The 19681-nt window shown below is 38.7% G+C and overlaps 1 protein-coding gene and 1 long non-coding RNA gene across 8 annotated transcripts in view; one reads left to right on the top strand and one right to left on the bottom strand.

The window, feature by feature from the left end:
- Nucleotides 1-19681, bottom strand: part of LOC127367977 (uncharacterized) — a 269916-nt gene that overhangs the window by 59642 nt on the left and 190593 nt on the right. The window lies entirely within an intron of this gene.
- Nucleotides 1-19681, top strand: part of LOC127367885 (piezo-type mechanosensitive ion channel component 2) — an 86122-nt gene that overhangs the window by 10402 nt on the left and 56039 nt on the right. For all 7 annotated transcript variants that reach the window (XM_051408124.1, XM_051408156.1, XM_051408133.1 and 4 more), the window contains exons 3-7: nt 4466-4591; nt 12487-12529; nt 15372-15534; nt 17367-17640; nt 18740-18953. In XM_051408124.1, coding sequence (XP_051264084.1) covers nt 4466-4591; nt 12487-12529; nt 15372-15534; nt 17367-17640; nt 18740-18953 — 820 coding nt within the window. The remainder of the gene's footprint in view (nt 1-4465; nt 4592-12486; nt 12530-15371; nt 15535-17366; nt 17641-18739; nt 18954-19681) is intronic.

Below are 19681 nucleotides of genomic sequence, written 5' to 3'. Positions count from 1 at the left end.
AAGAGAGGAATCTTCTAGTAAAGATCAATGTTCATGTGTCTGATAGCTGTTGACTGTTCAGCGTATGGCAGTAAGGTCAGAATTTACATGGACTAAAAAATGAAAACTTTCCTTTTAAGTGGACCAAGAGGAGCCTAATTGAGATTATATATAATGTATGAAAGACACTTTAACACCAACAAGAAATTATGAATTAAAACTCAAGATTTGAAGATGTTTTAACAACTTTATTTAAGGCATTTTCAGTTATAGACTCAAAGGTTAACATATATACATACACAAACACATCAATTCTTGTGAACATAATCCCGTTGTAACCTTATTATTTAACTGTTATTTACCCCATTCATTCTCCCGTTGGAGAACAATTCCACCACTTGATGATTTTACCACTTTCACCACTGATACCTCTCAGATCTGATTTTATGGAGTACAAACAACATATAATACAGTCTAAAACACATAAAACAATGCCCCCCCTTGCAGGAATTATGTGAATAAAATACTTGAGCAAAAGGTTAAAACAAAATCTTCGGGAAGGCACCTGCTTTATTTAACTTTGGTTTATCTGACAAGCAGGTGACAAAAGGAGGGAAATGGACTTAAACAGAGATAAACTGTTTAAATAATATGACACATTATTCAGTAAGATTGCATTCTGAGCTCTGTTGTTATTACAATAGTTGGAGATCCTCTGATTCATATCAGTAACTTCCAGTGAGTAAGTAAGTTACATATGTTATCAATAATGTAAATACTATTTACTATTTAAATATCTCTTTAGAACAGCTACTGGTGATGTTATTTACATTTCTGGTCCCAATTTTAGTTTTTTGTTTGGTGATTTAGTTCTCTTATTTCCACAGTTTGATGTATAGTGTAATAATAATAAGATGCATTTTGAATAACGGACATAAAGGACTCTCATTTGTCTCTCAAGCAAACAGCTGTTCATGGTCGGTCTCTTGAGAGTTCAGAATTCATTTATTAATTTATTTATCATAAACATTTTGCAGATCATCATTCAGATTTAAGTACTCTCAGCAGGGGCATCCTGAGCAGCAAGTTAATGTTTCCTCAAAGAGGTGTTCAAAGACAGCAACCCCTGTTTGCTAATTATTAAAAAAAGCTGTTTGTTATTAATTTATTACTATTATTCACAGCTTTTAGGCATATTTGGCTATATGTTTCTTATTTGCCGTTAGAATTGTTTCATATTTCTGAAATAAAATAGCTCTAAAAGTTGTTGAAGCAGGTTTTAAATAATGATCTCAAGGTAAAAAAACTGAACTGAAGCTTATTTAAGGCGCCACAAGATTATAAAAAATATAATCTTCTGATTATTTTTCACAGATATTGTGATTGCAATATGATTACAAATTTCATTTTCACTGAAAAATCGATTAAAATCATGATTATGTGACATTTGTTTGGGTCTGTATCAAACAACCAGTACTTCATTATAATGCTTGTTTGTTACACATTCTACCTTTATCAAAAATATATTACCACACTGCGAATTTGATAATATTTCCATTAACTGTGCAGCCCTAAGTTGATGTTATAAATGTTTTACCAGCTTATATTTATGTAACCTTTAACCAGACATTAGAGTGATCGTGTACTGCAGCACAGGAACAAAAGAAGTGAATATCACACATGTCAATTGCCACAGGCACCGATAATAGTACGAGATAATCTTCTAGTGTAACACCTGTCACAGTAAACATCTGTCTGCCGTCAGCAGGCTGAAAGAACCACAGTATGAGGAAGTCTCAGTGAGCTTCTTTTGTGCTGATCACAAAATTATTGGAAACTATAATTACAGGTTATTCTAGGTAAGTATTTGTCTGATTATTGAAGGAAAAAGTATTTAGTTTTGGAGCCACATACCTTTTAACAGCTGGTTGGAGGATGATTGTGATAGCAGTGCTAAAATTAATGTGCACTGTTAATCATAAATTGTCCATTTAACTTCAGATTGTATAAAAGTAATCATGGTAATAAGAATTAATTATGTAATGATTATAAACTTGAGCAGATAATCTTAATCTAGTTACAACTTGACAGTTATTTCCTCCCTTTCGGTTGTGGTATATTACATTTAAATTGTTCACTTAATCACTGTATGAAAGCCTAATGTAGATATCCTGAATACACACTGACAGTACAAACTCTAAACATTGCATTGTGCAGAAAAGAGATTTTATTGTTTTAGAGCGAATTAGGAAAGGGATTGAGCTAAATTCAGGGCTTTGTTTTGATGGTCTGTTTCATTTTGTCTGTTGAATCTTAAAGGACAGTTAGACTGGTAAAGTAAATTTAAACCAAATGTTATACATGAATAATTCATTAGGTGTAATTTGCTTTAAAAGCCACAGCAGTGTGGCGTGCCCAAGGATACGTCAGTATACAAGACTCCAATCCTAACTGGAGACAAACAATATCTTATGCAACTTGTTGTTGTTGTTTGTGATTTACTCTCTAATGTCGTAATTGCAGTATTTGGCACCACATCCCCTCGAAGGCATTTAATTCTCAGTGGAGGTGAACAAAAACTAAACTGTTGCTCTCGTACGGGTAAGCAGGCATCTTTAAGAGCCTTTACAGTGGGTGCTATATGCCTTGTTGAATGGGCACTGACATGACAATCCCCCCCTGGGGAAGTCTTTTAATACTGTTGCTTGAATTTGTATAAATATTTGATGTTATGGATGATTTATCAGGTTTATGTTTAAGCTAGTTGACTTCTAACAGAGGGTGTCTGGCTTTAACGCATCTACTAGTTTGGCTTTTCTTTCAAAATCCATCTTTATTATTGCTTTTTAAGACTTTTTTCTCCTTTGTATTGTCTGGAAGGGACTCAAAAAAAGACCAAATGATTATATTGAGGAAACCTCTCTCTAAAACTATGATTTGGCAAAACCATGTGTTTAAATCAGGTTTTTAAAGCTGTGAAATGGATACGATCCTCTGATTGATTAGGGAAAAACTGTTAAAACTGAACAATGCCCTTTATTTTGGAAGCCTTTTTAAAAAAGTACTCTTGGGACGGCTGCTTTGAGACTGAATAATGAAGCGGAGTGAAATACTAATTCAAGATGAGCGTCAGGCTACCAAGACAGATGGCCGTCACACAACAAAAATGCTCTGTTACAAATAGGAAAAAAGGAGGGCAGAGCCAAAAGCAGTTGCGTTGTCCAGAGCTTCAGGACCAATTTGGACGCAGAAGCTCGCTCACAGTCCTCATTCCTCATATTTACAAGCATTTTTTTCCCTCTTTGTGAAAGCCCAGGGAATTGCATTGGGAAATTAGCACAAATTGTTTTCACTTCAACATTTAATTTGCCAGTCGTGGTTTCGTTGTTGCACACATTTGATAACGTTACCCCTCGACTGCCTGAAGCTCAGCGGTAGCGTCTCACCTTAGCCAAGGTATTGGTGCCATACACTGTAATAAAACTGTTATGTGTTTCCCCCCGCAAAGGATGCAGTAAACATAATGATTTGGAGATGTTGCCCTGTGAGGAACCAGTGGACCAAACCGTGTAGATATATGGGACAGTTTAATCTTTGGGGGGGGGGGGGCATTACTGTCATCTCTTCCTCAAGGAAGAAGAGTCCAATTAAGCTGGTTTATTTCTTGAGGAAGAACATTTTCTATTTCGCAAATACGAGGGGGTCCAAAACAAAATCCTAACGGTAGAGAATTATCACCATAACAACTCCTGAAATTATCCCAAATACCTGTAGGTGCACTATAAAATAACCATGTGTGGAGCAGCTGTGGCAGCTCCTCAGACTGCTCTCATCCTTTCCCTCCGAGGATCAGTAATGTCCACTGACAGCTGTAGTATTTACCTACATTAAAGAAAGACACCGGGGCAGTCAACACCTGCAGTATCTGTTGATCTTACTCGGACAGCCAAGTTTTTTCTTGCGAACACGAACAGCCAGAAACCGAAGAATCAAACCAGGTATAAAGGCCGGTCCGTGTTGAATTCTGAGACTTAGAAAGAATTAGAGGTCTTGTGGTCCACCAGAATGTTTATTTGACTTTTCAGCAGAAATAAACTTTGCTCTATGGTAGTGTTGCCAGTTCTTAACTAGGATATGTATCATGATCCACATAAAATCCCCCTTGGGTGCTCTCCCAGTCACATTCACCTTTTTTTTTTAACTAATACGCTCAAAACAGCTCCAGACTTCACAGCTGATCACATGAATATGAATCGTTGTTCTCCTTCCTCGGCTTAAAGAGTGCAAGAATTCAGAAATATCAGGCACTTTTTAATGTTACAAAAATATTAAAAATGTGTTAGACAATGGTCTCTGGGTCTAGAAAAAATTACCAGCAAAGAGAATTTGTCTAGGTTCAGTGCATAAACAGCAGTAATAACATGTGGAAGTCCTTAAAATGAGTGGTTGTGGTGGTGAACTCACTGTAGCTGTTCTCCTCCTCCAGGCCACACAGGGCGTCTGCTGCAGTCCCTCTGCTTCACCAGTATGTCCTTCCTGCTGCTCCACATCATCTATCAGATTACCATCAACAGCCTCCTGGCAGGGAACTCCATCAGGTCGGACTTCAACTGTGAGTACACTGCGGCCTTTATGGTCAAGGCTCTGAAGCTGGTGAGGTTTGTTGTGTGTGTTGAAATCAAAGCGACTCACAAGACGAGAATCCACAAAGAAGCTGCAGAGTGGGCTTGACTGATGGAGTTTCTTTCACTTTATGCTGTCTGCAAACCTTTTTAAAGACATACAAGAAGACACTTTAGAAATGTTAACTGACTAATAAAGCCACAATCAGCCAATGTTTAGGATTTAGTGGGTTCTTTCTCCCCTTCCAAGAGCGAATGAGAAACTACGGTAGCCACAAAATGCTTGTTCCTTCTGGGCTCCTGTAGAAACATGGCAATTCAACATGTTGGAGACGATATAAACATCTCATTCTAAGATAAAATTATACATAACAACTCCTATATTAAGGTGATTATACACAACGAGAACATAGTTATGCATATTGTTTTCCATTTCTGCCAATAGGTCCTCATAAATGTTACACACTGGTCCTTTAAACTCAATTTTTAATATTGGCTAATTTGGTTAAGGTTTGGGTGAGATTTTGGTTATCCTTGTTTAAATCTGAAGCAGAAAACAAGTCTTGTGCTTCAGATCAGTTATTTAATAGCGTCTTTCCCAAACCTAAACCAAGAGCTGTAAGAAAAAGCCGAAAACTGGATTTATACTTTTTAATGCAGGGGGATGGAGAAAGTCCTGCTGTAGGTTGTAGGTTGTTCAGGTTCTGATTTCTCCCTGCAACAATAGACGGATGTGTACATTAATTGGACTGTGATTCTTTTATTATTTTGTGATACGGTTGGGCTGATCCGCCTTGTTTTAGTTCTAAATATGAGTCTGTGCAGTCGGCATTCATGTTCTGTATGTTTTGCTGAGAAATGGCTTTTTATTTGCATTATGCGTCTGCTCTCTTGACAATCTCTACTTGCATGTGAAACTTGTCAGGGAAAACACAAGCAGCCCAACCTGATCAATCACAGTTCTTTTGGTTCCCACGTGGTGTTACTGTAGCCACCATATAGCCCCAGTGTGTAGTTAAATCTTTAAGAGGTGCAAATCAGCTAGCCTACAGTATTCCTATGGAGCCTGTGCACTTGGCTGCAGTAGGTAAAGCATAACCCATTAAGGCAGAAGTATAAATTAAGCTTAAACATAACTGTAAAAACAATAATTAAGCTACTGTTAGTGGATATTTTAGGGAAATCAAATCAGTCACTTTTTTACAGATATGTTGTATGAAGATTTTGCAGGAAGATTCATGAAATCTTCAGTTTTTCTTTCAAATGTATTTGCTATTGCAGTATAATAAGTATATAACAGCTGAGTTAATGCAGTTTTAGGTGGCCCAAACAGGAATCAAATCCTCTTATTCCCGACAATGTTATAGTAATTAGTGGCTTTCTCAAAAACTCTTTCTCTAAAACAATTTACTCGCCCTGAGCACTCATGTAAGACCGCAACAGTGAGATCTCTACTTATTGGGCCATGGTAATCTGATAGATTCACACGTGTGTCCCATCCATCACACAGGCTGTTTGTGCTTAAACTCTGACCTGATCTATTGATGCAGTGTCACAGAGTTGTAAATCACCAGAGGTGTAGTCGGAGGGGGAAAGTTTCCATCCAGAAAAAGAGAAGACATGCTCCATTTGCAGGAGTAGGTAAAATATACTTTCTAATAATGATTCATAATTTCTAGAAATATCCTCACTCTTATTACGTTTTGTCACATCATGAAGATTTATGAATCTAACACATTCCTCTGTGTAGTTAGTCTCCTTGTGCCATATGGCGACGTAAGAAAAAGAGATTCTTGCTGCCCGTAAAGCAAACACTGTAAGCTACTGACTCAGTGTTAGGAAGGTGTTAATAGTTTGGCCTTGGGCTTCTCATGAAAGTCTGTATCAAACTGTAAAATTTGAATGTGTCTAGACGGGACAGACCCTGACCTTGTGTTCTAATGACTTCTTTCTAATGGAGGTAAAGTCGCTTTCCAACGGAGAAGTACAGCCAACTTCGCTCACAGGGCAGAACGGACCTTATCGCCTCCGGCAGAAACACACAGAGCCGTTCATATTCACTCAAGGAGATCTTTATTACTGAGGTCTCCAGGGCTGCAGTTTTTGGCAGATCAAACCCTCGGTGTGATGAGACAATACATTTTTATCCATCTACTGTATTTAACTCTGTATTATCTCTAACAATGGTTACGTCCATTAACGGGATTGTGAAACAAATTATATATTTTTTATGAATCTTTTCAGCATAATTTTATGAAAGGTTTTAATTTCAGACCAGCCAGTCAACCAATTGATTGTTTTGGTTGGTTCATTGATTTTTATGTATGGATCAGAATATACAGAATCCAGTGGATAACAGTGGTTAACATGTTAAAGTGAGAAACGCTTATTACCAAAATGGTACCAAAATATATTAAAAATAATGACAAATAAGAACATCTATATTGTTAATGTATAACTTAATGAGAAAAGCACAACAAATAGATAAGTCTGGTTATATTTTATATTTTTTTGATATATTTTTCCTGTGTAACAATAAACTGATCCTACTAACGTATATTGTCCAAACCTAATATGTCTTATTCCTCTGTGCTATAGAGCTCCATTGTTCCCCAAATACTATTAAAAAACACATCAGTGAGCCACAGTGTTACACTGGGTGAGATGTTCCTTTATTATCATACAGTGTAGTTTATTTTTAGTCAATCGCACCGTCCAGCTGCTGTAAATACTCACCAGACCAACAAATGTGTATTAAAATTTGCTAAACACTGCAGTGCTCAGCTGTTATAGGAAACCATTTAAATAATGAAAGTGTACTACTGTATATTTATGAACCACTTTGGTCTAGGCTGACACATAAAATTTTAATTTGAGGGTATGTGGTCACATTAAGTGATGTGTTAAGTGACATTTGACCCATCCTAAGTACTGGGAGCAGTGGGCAGCCACCATGCGGCGCCCGGTCAATGGCACTACATACAGGTTTCAATGGCAGGGGAAACCCACAATAACTCCACACAGCTCCACCAACCCCAGCCGGGGATTTGAATCTAATACCTTCTCTGGCGACAGTGTTAACCACTGACCCACCGTGCCACAAAACTAATGATATTTCCACCATTCTCAGCTTCGTGTTTTGTGCTAATTGGCAAATATTAGCACACTACCACGCTAAACTAAGATGGCGAACATGGTGGACATTAGGGAGAACATGCGCCCCATTTACAAAAGCTGAGGCCTGCAGGGTCCCGGGTTCGATTCCAACCTGCGGGCATTGGCTATATATGATTTCCTCACTCTCTCCCCACTTTCCTGTCAGCTGTTATGTTATCAGATACAGGCAATACAATCTTCTATTGTATCTATCTTCTATAAGCACTATTGTCCTGGTGTTGTAAACATGCTGAGTATGGACTCCGGTGAGGCAAAGTATAATGAGTTTTGTTTCAGATTATATATCTTTAAGCTCCATTGGCAGTTGAATGAACAGCATCTTGAGTCATTATCTGCAACATTTAACAGAAAAGTCCCTGTATGAGCACTGGGCTGCTCAGGAATTGCTTTTCAGTGAACAGCTGGTGGATCCTGGCTGTCATCTGACAATTAATGAGCCACAGGGTGGTGAAATATAACATCACACACTCACATGATAAAGAAAACTTCATAAGGAGCTAAAGAATGTCGTTAACAATCACAAAACACACACAATATTTTACAGACACATATATCTGAAACCTTGTTTTACAGTAACAGTAGGTTTTCCACCCACTGTGATGATTTGTGAAGTTTCGGAAGTTAATGTCATTCTAGTTCTATTTTAACTTTTGGGCTACATGCAACAGGAAGTCAGACATTACTCTTTGTCCCCTTGATATGCCGCCTACATTCTGAGCAAATGCCTTATCTCAGGTTTCTATATCTGGCATTTAGCCCCTTGACACCCTTTTCCTTTTGGCAGCCAAGTATAAACAAGGAGTCCTCCATTGCGGTGAGGCGGTTATACTCCCTCCAGATAACTTCATACAATTTCCTCTGTTCCTCGTAGCCAAATACACCATTAGAGCAGTAAACTGTGTTGAGTATGAATGAGAAAACCTTTCCAAAAAAGCTAACACCTCCAGCTGTTAGAGCAGGTCAGTGACTGGTCACCAGATGAGCCGGGGCCGACTTCCTTTGGAGTCATCTGTCATTCCTCTGTGCTGACTCGACATGGTGGGAACTGCATTAACAAACAGTCAAACAGAGTGTTTGTATCAACCATCAAAGAGCAGCAGATGTGTTGAGCTCACCTCATTTCAGATAATGTCAACTAAATTGTCAGATAGGAACAAAGAAAATAAAAACTCTACACTGGTTTTCAAAACTCCTACTTTCCTGTGATTGTCTAAAACCTTTTGGCAGTCATTGTCCTTTAGAAGCAACCCCCACCCATCTGGCAAACTAAGTAAACCATAAAAAAGGATTTACAAGTTTGATTTGGCCCATATCTGATGACAATGAACACTTCACCAGCTCATAAGGAGTAAACGGCCTGTTGAATGGCTGTTTTGTGGCCAGTTCCTCGGGGGGGATAGTCTTCATTAAGTCTTGTAGACAGAATTGTTGAACTTTGCCGCCCACCGTATCCACACACGCCCTGTCCACTATTCCCCAAACATTTAGTGTATTCTCCCTCCGCTTACCGATTGTCCGATTATAGTTATGACGTGCTGAAATGTTGACGCTGCATATCACCAGTCTCTGCAGAAAAGGGCGACTGGCATTAGGCCCCAGAGATAGAAGAGAGTGTGCAAAAGAAATGCTGTGCTGAGAGGTTAACGGCCCAGCAAGTACAAAGGGTGTTTTATGATGTTCACATAAAGTCTGAGGACAGGTATTTTTGGTGCTCAGCTGGGGTGGAAAGCGGCCTCGCCTGGATGCGCAAAAAGCTCTCACACTCTTTTCCAGAAGTCTCCATGCTGAGTTCAGACTGTATTACACAATATTCCTCTCCTCACCCTATGGATCAGACTGGCCTGACTTCACCTCTGGCATTCCTCATGCATGATATCACACACAGGATGGCTTTCCTCTAACACCTGTAAGCTCAGTTTGGGCTGGGTGAAGTTAGGTGTTGCAGATGTTTGCACTTGGGAATCACTGAAACACAAACAGTTTTTCCTGTGGTCACTGGGCTGACATTTTAAGCTCAAGAGTTTCTATTTGAAGATTTAAATGGAGCATTAAGTAATCTGTGACCTTTATCAACCTCTGTGGGTGATTATTAGGGATTACAACAACATCAGCAGACCCCATCTCCTCCTCCTGTGCAAGTTTCTGGCACAGCTCTCACCATGTTCACTTGTCAATGGCACAAAATGTTAAGTAGTTAGCTTATTAGACTACAGGCCAAAACTGTATGGTCACTGTATAGTGAGTTAATATAATGTACCACCGGCTGGTTGGTATTACGATTACCCACCTTGTTAATGTCTGTGTGTTTAGTTTGAAGTTTTCCTCTTTAATTATGGCCCTAACATTAAATTCCCCCTAAATTAAAGCTGCATCGTGCTGTTAACAAACAGCTAACTATTAAAACGTCCAGCAGACTCAGAGCAATATGACCATTTGATTGGAGTCATATTTCTGGTGACATTTCGGTTTTAGCCACCGACTCCTGAGAAAAACACTTGAGTCTTTAGTCTGCTAGCTAAATGTTCAACTATCCTCACCAGCTCATATTTTGCTAATTGCTTATCAGATATTGTTTACTGCCAATGGTGTAATGTGGGATTGAATGTTAGTGAAACCAGCCATGTGTCTATGTCAAACTATCACACACCAAAACAATGAGTTGAAAGCAACTAAATGCTGTTTACTGACGTTAGGTGTTGATTCTCAGTGGGATCGATACTACTAGCAACCCTATTACATTTGATTCAATGTTAAATTGAAGATATTAAGTTAAGCAAAAGTTGATTGATTAAGTTTTATTATTTATTTCCCTAAAATAACCTACAATAATTACCTAATTAAAATAGTTAAAGACATTTGTTTAAGCAAACAATGCAAAACAACCTAGCAATGAAGAACCAATTCATTGCTTTACCCACAGAATAATACAATTTTTTTAGTTTAGTCTTTTTGGCCTTTGACATGTGTTGTGTTGCAACATAGTTCGGTTAGTCACTGTTCTCTATTTTTGAGGTGTTGACGTGTGGAGGTGGACAGATTCCTTCTAGTGTCTCAACAATGGGTGAAGTGTTTAATGTCAGAGGTCGTGTCAGGGGTCAGTCATGTGGGCTCCTCCCATCACAGATGATACTCACTGACCACTGGACCTCCTACCTCTCCTCCTCTACCCCAACCACATAACACATATAACATCTGTGATAGTGAAGCTATTCCGTGAAGCTATTTTTATCACTGATGAGTAATAAATAAACAACAGGCTTTGTGCTGAAAGTCCATTACCGTTTTATTCACCTTGAGTGGAATTCAGAGTCTGTTTCCTGTTTCTGACAAAGTGCCTAATAGTGTGACTCATTCCTTTACTGGATACTTGGTGTTTCATTTATGAGAAATCTTTTCATACTACTATTTGCAAATTAACCTTTTCAAAGTGACACAAAAGATTGATTGCACTTTTAAATGCTTAGAACTATAGATACCAAGGTTATAAAAATATGTTATAGAAGCATCATCCTAAAGTTACAGTTTAGTTTTCTGTCTTTCTTTTATATGGCGCTTTAGAATTTAACATTTATTGTACTGCAGGACCTAAAAATACAATCCCTGATCTTTTCACCTTTAATTGTTTTTCTTAAAAACAAACCACAAAAGTCACCATATGTTTGGTATTATGAAACGCCATCCCATCTTCTTCTCATATGGGGAAGTTCTGTGTAGATGAGTGACTTGAGTGGGTTGGGGTTTGTTTCCCAGAGTCCTTAGCAGCTGTTTATCGCCACATTATACCATTCATAATTTAAATCTCAGTTTTAACGATTCAGCCATTATTTTGCATCGTTGTAAAACTTAAATTCTGCTCCAACGGATTTATTGCCCAGCTCTAACGTACTGTTTTAACAAGAATTGCTGCAGAAACATTTTTATAAGTTTGACAACCTCCTGAAAAGTGCAAGTATAGTTTAGCACACAGGTAGATAAAGTCATTCGGGTGAAGAAGTGCTTTGTCTTACGCTCGTCTGACTCAATGAAGTGTGTTTAACATCTTCACTCTCCCCCACTAGACTCCATAAACCAGAAACTTCTGCGACGCAGCAGTTCAGCACCTAATTAGTCGCCTAATACACTGGCAAAACAGCCGGATATGTCGATATGTCATTGAGTCGAAATCCTCAAGTCACGAGCTGATGTTATGTTTTCTCTGGCAGTAGAACAAAGGCCGGTCAACCTTTGGCAGTTCTTCTCAGTGTGTCAGTTGAATACCTGGAAATCTCTCTCTGAGCGCTGGTGTGACGTTCAGGAACACTTCAACCAGTCCAAACGGTGGAAACAAAGCCAGCATGAAATGTTTTTATTTTCTTGTTTTTTACATGCAGGTTATGTACAAACAGTTTTCTGGCTCTTACAAATGATTCAAAGCTGTTTTTTTTTTTTGTCTTTTAATGGTTCTGTCAGAGGCTGAAAAAGAGTGGCAGCTCTTTTACAGACTAGATCTTCATTCTTTATACTATAATAGGGAATATTAAACAGCATTTATTGGCTGTATATATGCTGGATACAGTAATGGAAATCATCATCTCAACAGCTCGTTGACCACCTGTAGCACCACCATTTGTTTTTTATGACTGTATAAAAGCGTTATTAAAGGTGTTAAAGTGCATTTCTTTGCCAAACAATATCAGTGCTCACTAAATGACTTTTTGTTTTTGTCCAGGTTCAACGTGGGAGAAATCCATAAGACAAATTGGCTTTGAGAGGTAAGATAATGATGACACACCTAATAATGATGCTGTTTTTGATAATATATTTATTTTCTTGATTGTATTTTATGATTCGTATGGTGAGCTTGATGAGTTTTGTAAATCACATTTCACCTGATGATTGTGCAGCAGCATAAAATATGCAAGTGTGGATTTTCTATTTAACTGAGTTTTCTACCAGATGGGCAATCCAGATGTTTTATTCAGGAAGTGACAGGACTCAGCTCAGTGCCTGTTTACTGATTAAAGGGAGGGTCAACCATATGACAACATTTACACTATGCAAAAGAACAGCATGCTTATTTTTTAAAGGAAAAAAGGTGTGTTTTTTTATTCAGAATCAACAGCAAAAGCCATTAAAATTAAAATTAAGATCACAGATTCTCTGTGCAAAGTGTCCTAAATATAGCAACCCCACAATAACATTAAACACGACTTTTTGCATTTAGCCACACTGGTTCGTCATCTGTCAAGAGTTTATAATTGCTCCCAACCTGTCCCCGTGTGGATTCTTGATGAACGTTAAACCCAGTTACGTCTGACAATCAGTTGACAGGCCTATTTTTCAAAGCTTTTGCCGCTGTGTTTATCTCCTCACACGCCCGTGATCGTGTTAGATGCGGTTTCCTAAGTACGGGAATGTCCAAACTCAGCCACATCCTTTTTCCAGTACTCAACAGCCCTCGGTAGATAGTATACTGTAAGTGGCGGAAGTAGAGCCATAAACATTTTATCCCGCCTGCATTTACCTGTTTGTGTTGAGGAGCATATACAGTATATACAATATTTACAGCTGCATTTGCTGCACAGGCTGATGCTCTCTCGCTTTTACCGCTTGTATAAAGGAAAATGCAGCGCTGAAGTCAGACGTATAGGAGTCTGAAACGAGTTCACAGCTGTTGTGTGTCTTTTCACCCAGACAGTTCCTTCAGTTTCTTCAAGGTTGACCTTTTCAAATCCCTTTTAAATACCAAATATTTATATGGTTTAGAACATATTTAGCAGTCTTTGTATTTGTAGTTTTTCACTGAAGCCTCATAAGTAATGCCCTCTGCAGCCTGAGGACAGGACAGGTCTTAGCATTGCTAATGTTATTGTAATTCTCTCACATGATAAGCAGGGGAAAGTAGGAATCATTAAAGTAGCTGGCTCAACCCCGTCTGGCTCAGACGGTTTCCATCTCTTTCATCCATGTGAGGATGCACAAAGCTTCACAACAATAAAGCACATGGAAACAGACGTCCTTGATTAGATTAAACTTGCCAACAGCAGCCAAATGCCCAACTATTTATCTGAGTGTGCGTTTTCCATCGTGTTGATTAGCACTGTGTTTTCAACTTGTTAACTTTTATAAGCTTTATATCCATTCAAGGCCAAAAGGAGATTGGTTCTGTTTGAAATGACCAGTTGCTTTATAACTCAGTCCAAACATTTGGTCAGCTCTTTTTCTCTCCAGCCTGCATTGCTGAATCACCAGTATGTTTTGTTTATTGTAAACAGTTTAATTACACAGCTCAGCATGAAATGTAAAGAAAACCCTTTGGTGGCCAAACACAGGATGCAGTGTGATTGTTGTTAAACTGAAATAGAAATTGGTTTGGATGATAAAAGGGAGTTTTAAGGGTTTTGAAACCTGTTAGCCATTTCAAGGACAATTTTTATTTGCTTTAATTGTACTGGCAATCATGACACCTCATAAAACTTGTCCTCAAGCAGCACAGATACATCTCACTGGATCATTTGAGGCCTGAAGTTACTGAAGCTGTCATGGTAACAGTCGTTCGCCAATGTTTAGCTTCCTGTTTGAACAACCCTTTTGGTATTTAGTTAAGGTGAGCAGACTAATCAAATAACAAATGTTACAAAAGCTTTGTTTGCTGACTGCGATATAACCACAACACTTCAAACAATGTCATATTTCAGTGGATTAATGAAAAGCACATACGGCGTAAACCAGAACTGGGATGAATATTATTTATAAATGATTATACTCTGCACACACTGTTTGGTGTGAAGAGACTTCACATAGTGTCATCGTCACAGCCCTTAAGTAACACATTATCTGAAATATCTAAAGTCGTTTGAATCCTTTATTTCATGCAGTTTAATGAGGAAAAAGAGGGCTTATTGTTCACACTACCTTATTATGAACAAAGGATGCAATTTTCAAGGGAGTAAACATGTTTTTCACAGCTCAGTTAAAGAAAAATACCACACTCTCTCATGGCCTTTTTGTTTGAATGGAATTTCACTCACTTGTTAACAGCAATACATTTAAAACCGGCAAGCCTGATTTCATTAAAGTGGGTGGTACTCCATATAAAAGCTGAAGCATTCAACAGAACACATATTAAAAGAACAGTTGAGTCATGGAAAAGATTCCAGATTCCCATGCATTCATGTGAACAGGTAGTGTTTTCTGAAAGATATAATTGCTACAACATTATCCCTCCATACGAGTGCATAAAACGTATACTTTAAAAGTTGTTGAACCACTTTAGCTTTTTTTTTAACAGCCGGAGAGACGTGAACAATCGGGAGAGACAGATGGAGGTGATATGTGACAAATATCTCAAGGCAGATTCAAACACGACAGTGGACTAAAGGAGCAACCAAGTCCTTAGATTTCTTAGAAAAACTGTTTCATATAAGCAGTGATCGTCCATGGACAGTTAGATTTGTTATATTCTCTCCCATTTTCCATCATTTGGTTGTGATCTGAGCCTGCGAGATGGCACCAAATCACAATTTTGGGGAGACTCTAGGATTCGTCCTTCTCTCAGGAAACGAGAGTCTGCTTTCTGTCAGCGTGTATCCTCTGTTTTCTGTTTGTCCCCAGCGTGATTGGTGCAGATGCAGGCAATGGCATTCGAGTGTTCATCCCTGACATCGGCATGTTTGTGGTCGGCCTGGCCATCTGGCTGCTGTGCCGCAGTCTGGTCCAGAAGAGGCCGCCTGAGGACATGGCCCAGTACAACGCCGACTTTGATGCAGAGGAACAAGTGGGTTTCATTTGTGGTGACATGCGATGTCCTGAAAACTGTGGCTGACTTTTATCTCTCTATCTATCTATCTATCTATCTATCTATCTATCTATCTATCTATCTATCTATCTATCTATCTATCTATCTATCTATCTATCTATCTATCTATCTATCTATCTATCTATCTATCTATCTATCTATCTATCTATCTACAGACAAATGCCTATTTCAGTTTCTCATAGCTCAACGCCAGGCCACGTCTTCTACTAACTTATTTTGTCTGACCAACAGTCTAAAACCCAAACATATTCAATTTATAATAAAATGAATCAGAGAAAAGCAACAAAAACAAAAAAATTTCAGAACAATTTTTTATAATTTCTTGATAAATTACTTTAGTAAAACATATTTTAGTTCACAAGATAGTAAACTAAACTGACAGTTTAATGCAAGATGTTTTTTTATTGTAACGTTTCGCCACATGTTGAAACAGGAGAAGGCAATAATGAAATTAATCAAATTCTATGCTGTGGCTAAGATTAGTGACGTGACAGCTCACTGTTGGTAGTTTGCGGTAATTTAACACAGTTTCCAGCTGTTTTCCAGGTGCACAGCGGTCGCAAATAGTGACCGTCAGAGAAAGCAATGGAGAGAAGCCAAAAGGGAGGATGCCATGTAAAAGAAATAATGATGAAGGGGGTGTTGTGTTTTAAAGAGGTTTGGGAGCCGTTGCACCAACAGATTAATTGTTTCCCTAATTTGAAGTAGACAAGTGAAGAATGTAAAGATGTAGTTTCGGGTGTGTATTTGGCTAAACATCTAAAAACTGTGTTAAACCAAACCTTTACATCCATAAAACTAAACTGAAGAAGTAAAAGAAAAAGCCTTGATGAGAAAATGTCTCAACTGGGTTGGAGTAACTTTCTCCAAACACGTGAGATGACCACAAATCCAAATGTAAACATCTTTAAACAAACTCATTTTCAGATTTCTGTTCATGTTCATATTAGTAGTGGATGATATTTATGTGTGTCCACTGGCATTTAATGTATGCAGCCACCTTTTGGGAGTCATAAATGCCCAGATTCAGAGCAGAGTGGATGGTCTTTTCTCCTGCTCTGTGCGTAATGTCCACTAAGCTTCATAAACCAGGAACAGGAGTTTGAATAGAGAGTTCCCTGTGAGTGTTGATGACTTGGAATATAGCCTCAATCCCCTGGCAAATCCTCCCTTCTCTTTATGACTCAGTGTTAATTAAATCCACATTCACTTTCACTTCTACTGTGCTGCTCATGCTGGCACAGATGGCAACACTTCCCATTACTGAGAAACACCAGGAATTCATCTATAGAGCCTGCGTTGTGTTCAGGCTTTTATTTCCATCTGAGCTGCGATTGTTGTTTGATTCGAAACAGGGTTCGCACCACCTGCTACTTTCTTTGTCTAGTGCCTTATGTGTTCTATATAAACCGCAGTGAACAGCTTACTTGTTATTATGTCTCTATTTCATTGAGGCTGTGGGAAAAGAGGGACACATAGTTGGTCAGAGCCAAAGAAGAACTGACTGGATCAGATCTGAAGCCAGCATGTGGTTCCAGAGGAAAACATCTGCCAAGGGTCGTTATACTGTCTCAAGCAGCCACATATACGTATGTTTAAATATGCCGTGTTACATGCTAAGCGTGCTCAAACACACACTCCCAGCTGGAGTCTGCACAGGAATTGTTATGCATTGTTATGCAACAGCTACCTGCAGGAAACAGTTTTCAGCACCATGGAGAGCTCTGACCTTCCACACTGCACCATTCATCACTCAATACTGAAACGTGTCACTGTAATCCCCCTTCAAGGAAGAAGAGGAGAAGCTGAGCCTGGAGGACAACATCCTGCTGGAGGAGGACTTCGAAGCGGGGTATGAAGCCGAGGAGGACGAGGAGCTGGACGAGGAGGAGGAGGAAGAGGAGGAGGAGGAGGAGGAGGAGGAAGAGAAAGAGGCAAAGGAGAGCATGAAGAGGAAAGTCCTGAGGCACGTGGGGCAGGTTGCGTCCAAGTTGAAGGAGATTATCGGGAACTTGATCACCACTGCTGGGAAGGTGGTGGTCACCATCTTGTTGGGCATGACAGGTCAGCAGCTTTGCATCTTCATCTCATAGCATCTGAATATTTGGATGATTTATTGATTCTCTAACAACCAGACAGATAAAGTAAAAATAATATATCATTGTTCTATGAAAACAATTTGCTTTAGAAAGACAGTTACTGTACTTTATGTTTTAAAAAGTCTTCAGTTGAAATATGAGAGTCAGCTGCAGCTACAGAAGTGAAAGTAACATTATCTTATCTCAAAATAACTCACACTAAATCTTTGTAACGCCTTAAAACAAGACAATGTGTACTTGTGACCTTCCATCAATGATTGCCAGAGGTGGTAAAACTACACACATTCTTTCCTCAGTTAGAAGTACATACACTATTAATATAAAGGAAAAATGTAGTCTCTGATATGCACCAGTATTGACGTTGGGAAGGCGTGCAATCAAGCTTAAAACTAATGTAAGGAACTTGTTTTGAAGATGTAAGGAGTAGAAAGTACAGATATTTGTAAAAAGTAAAGTACAGATACCAGAAGAAACTATTTAAGCACAGTAACAAAGTATTTGTACTTGATTACTTCCTCCCTTGGCTGGTTGCATATCTCAGTGATTGTATTTAAAAGTCTGGTTCTGGTGTAAAATGATCCACTAATACACAAGAAAAAAATGTTTGATTTGATGAATGTCTGCAAAAAAGTAAATACAGTTTTAAGTACCACATGTTTTTTTGCTTTCCTATCATCTTAATCTAGTCTTGCAGATTTATCTTGCAACACCTCTAGGGATGTCCAGAACCCCAGATAAGATTTTATAAATGGTTGTAATCAGGGTGCAGTAGTGCAAAGCATATTTGAATTGTAGTTAACTGCCTAAAACATGCAAAACCAGCTTGATGGATAACAAACAAATCTGAGTCAAACCGTATTTAGAAATAATTCTTAACTGTTGTTTGAACTTTATATGTGAGTGAATGATTCAGTCAACATTTCTCATATTTACCTGTTTACCTGACATTTACTGGAGTGTTTTGATGACTATTTGGGTCAAAACAAGGGCTGATAATTATAATCCTGAGCAGATAATTAAACCACAGTCCTCTGATTTTATATCCTCTGTTTTTGTGTTTGCAGGCATCATGCTGCCCTCGTTGACCTCGGCTGTTTACTTCTTCATCTTTCTGTTCCTGTGCACCTGGTGGTCCCTCTGCCGGACCTTCGACACGCTCATCTTCAGCTGCATGTGTGTCCTGATGGCCATTTTTAGTGCTGGACACATCGTTGTCCTCTACCTCTACCAGTTCCAGTTCTTCCAGGAGTCCATCCCACCAGGCGACAGCTACTCCCGGTCAGACCCCGTTACTTAATAGATAAATAGTTAGTATGTTCAATATATCTGCTTATTAGGATGCAGTAGGTTTGGATTATGTTCTCAGTTTAAACTTTTGTTGGTACACTTGCTGTTCTGCTGACAGAAGGAGATGAATCAAAGAACAAAATACAAACTGTCTCCCACGCAGCAGTGAGTGATGGCTCAATTTAGAGAAAGTTAAACTAACCAGCATTAGATTTACTGCCCATTTGATGAATTGCTGAGATGGTATTTCTCTAGTTAAACAGCAAACGCCCATACTAATGCTGTCTGGCTCCTTAATAATGTGAAAATACATGACGTGATGACAGAGCTCAGCGGCTAGAGCTCCTCTGGCTTGACGATATTTATTGCGCCCAAGGCAAGTTTGTTTAAACATTAATAAATATTTACTATTGTTACAAACAAGAAGGCAAAGGAAAAAAGGCAAACCCAGCTGGAGGAGAGATATATCAAACTCCTACTCACAGCACATCAATATCAGAAGCCGAGCTTTTAGGCTCTTCGCTACAAGCAGTGTTGTTTTATTATGCATGAGAAGGGAGACAATCAGCTGTCTGTGGCTGCAGCGGTGAAACGTTGTGGTTGGAGTAAAGCCACATTGTTGCACATCTTGCCATTATACGTTAGTCACTGTTGTAATGAATACGGACTCTGTGGCAGAAAGTACCTCAAGTCCCTGAGCTCATTGTGTTTGACTGACA

This window comes from Dicentrarchus labrax, unplaced genomic scaffold (assembly GCF_905237075.1).
Source record: "Dicentrarchus labrax unplaced genomic scaffold, dlabrax2021, whole genome shotgun sequence".
Lineage (NCBI taxonomy): Eukaryota > Metazoa > Chordata > Actinopteri > Moronidae > Dicentrarchus > Dicentrarchus labrax.
The sequence above is the reverse complement of the archived record's forward strand: the minus strand, read 5'-3'. Positions and strand labels throughout refer to the sequence as shown.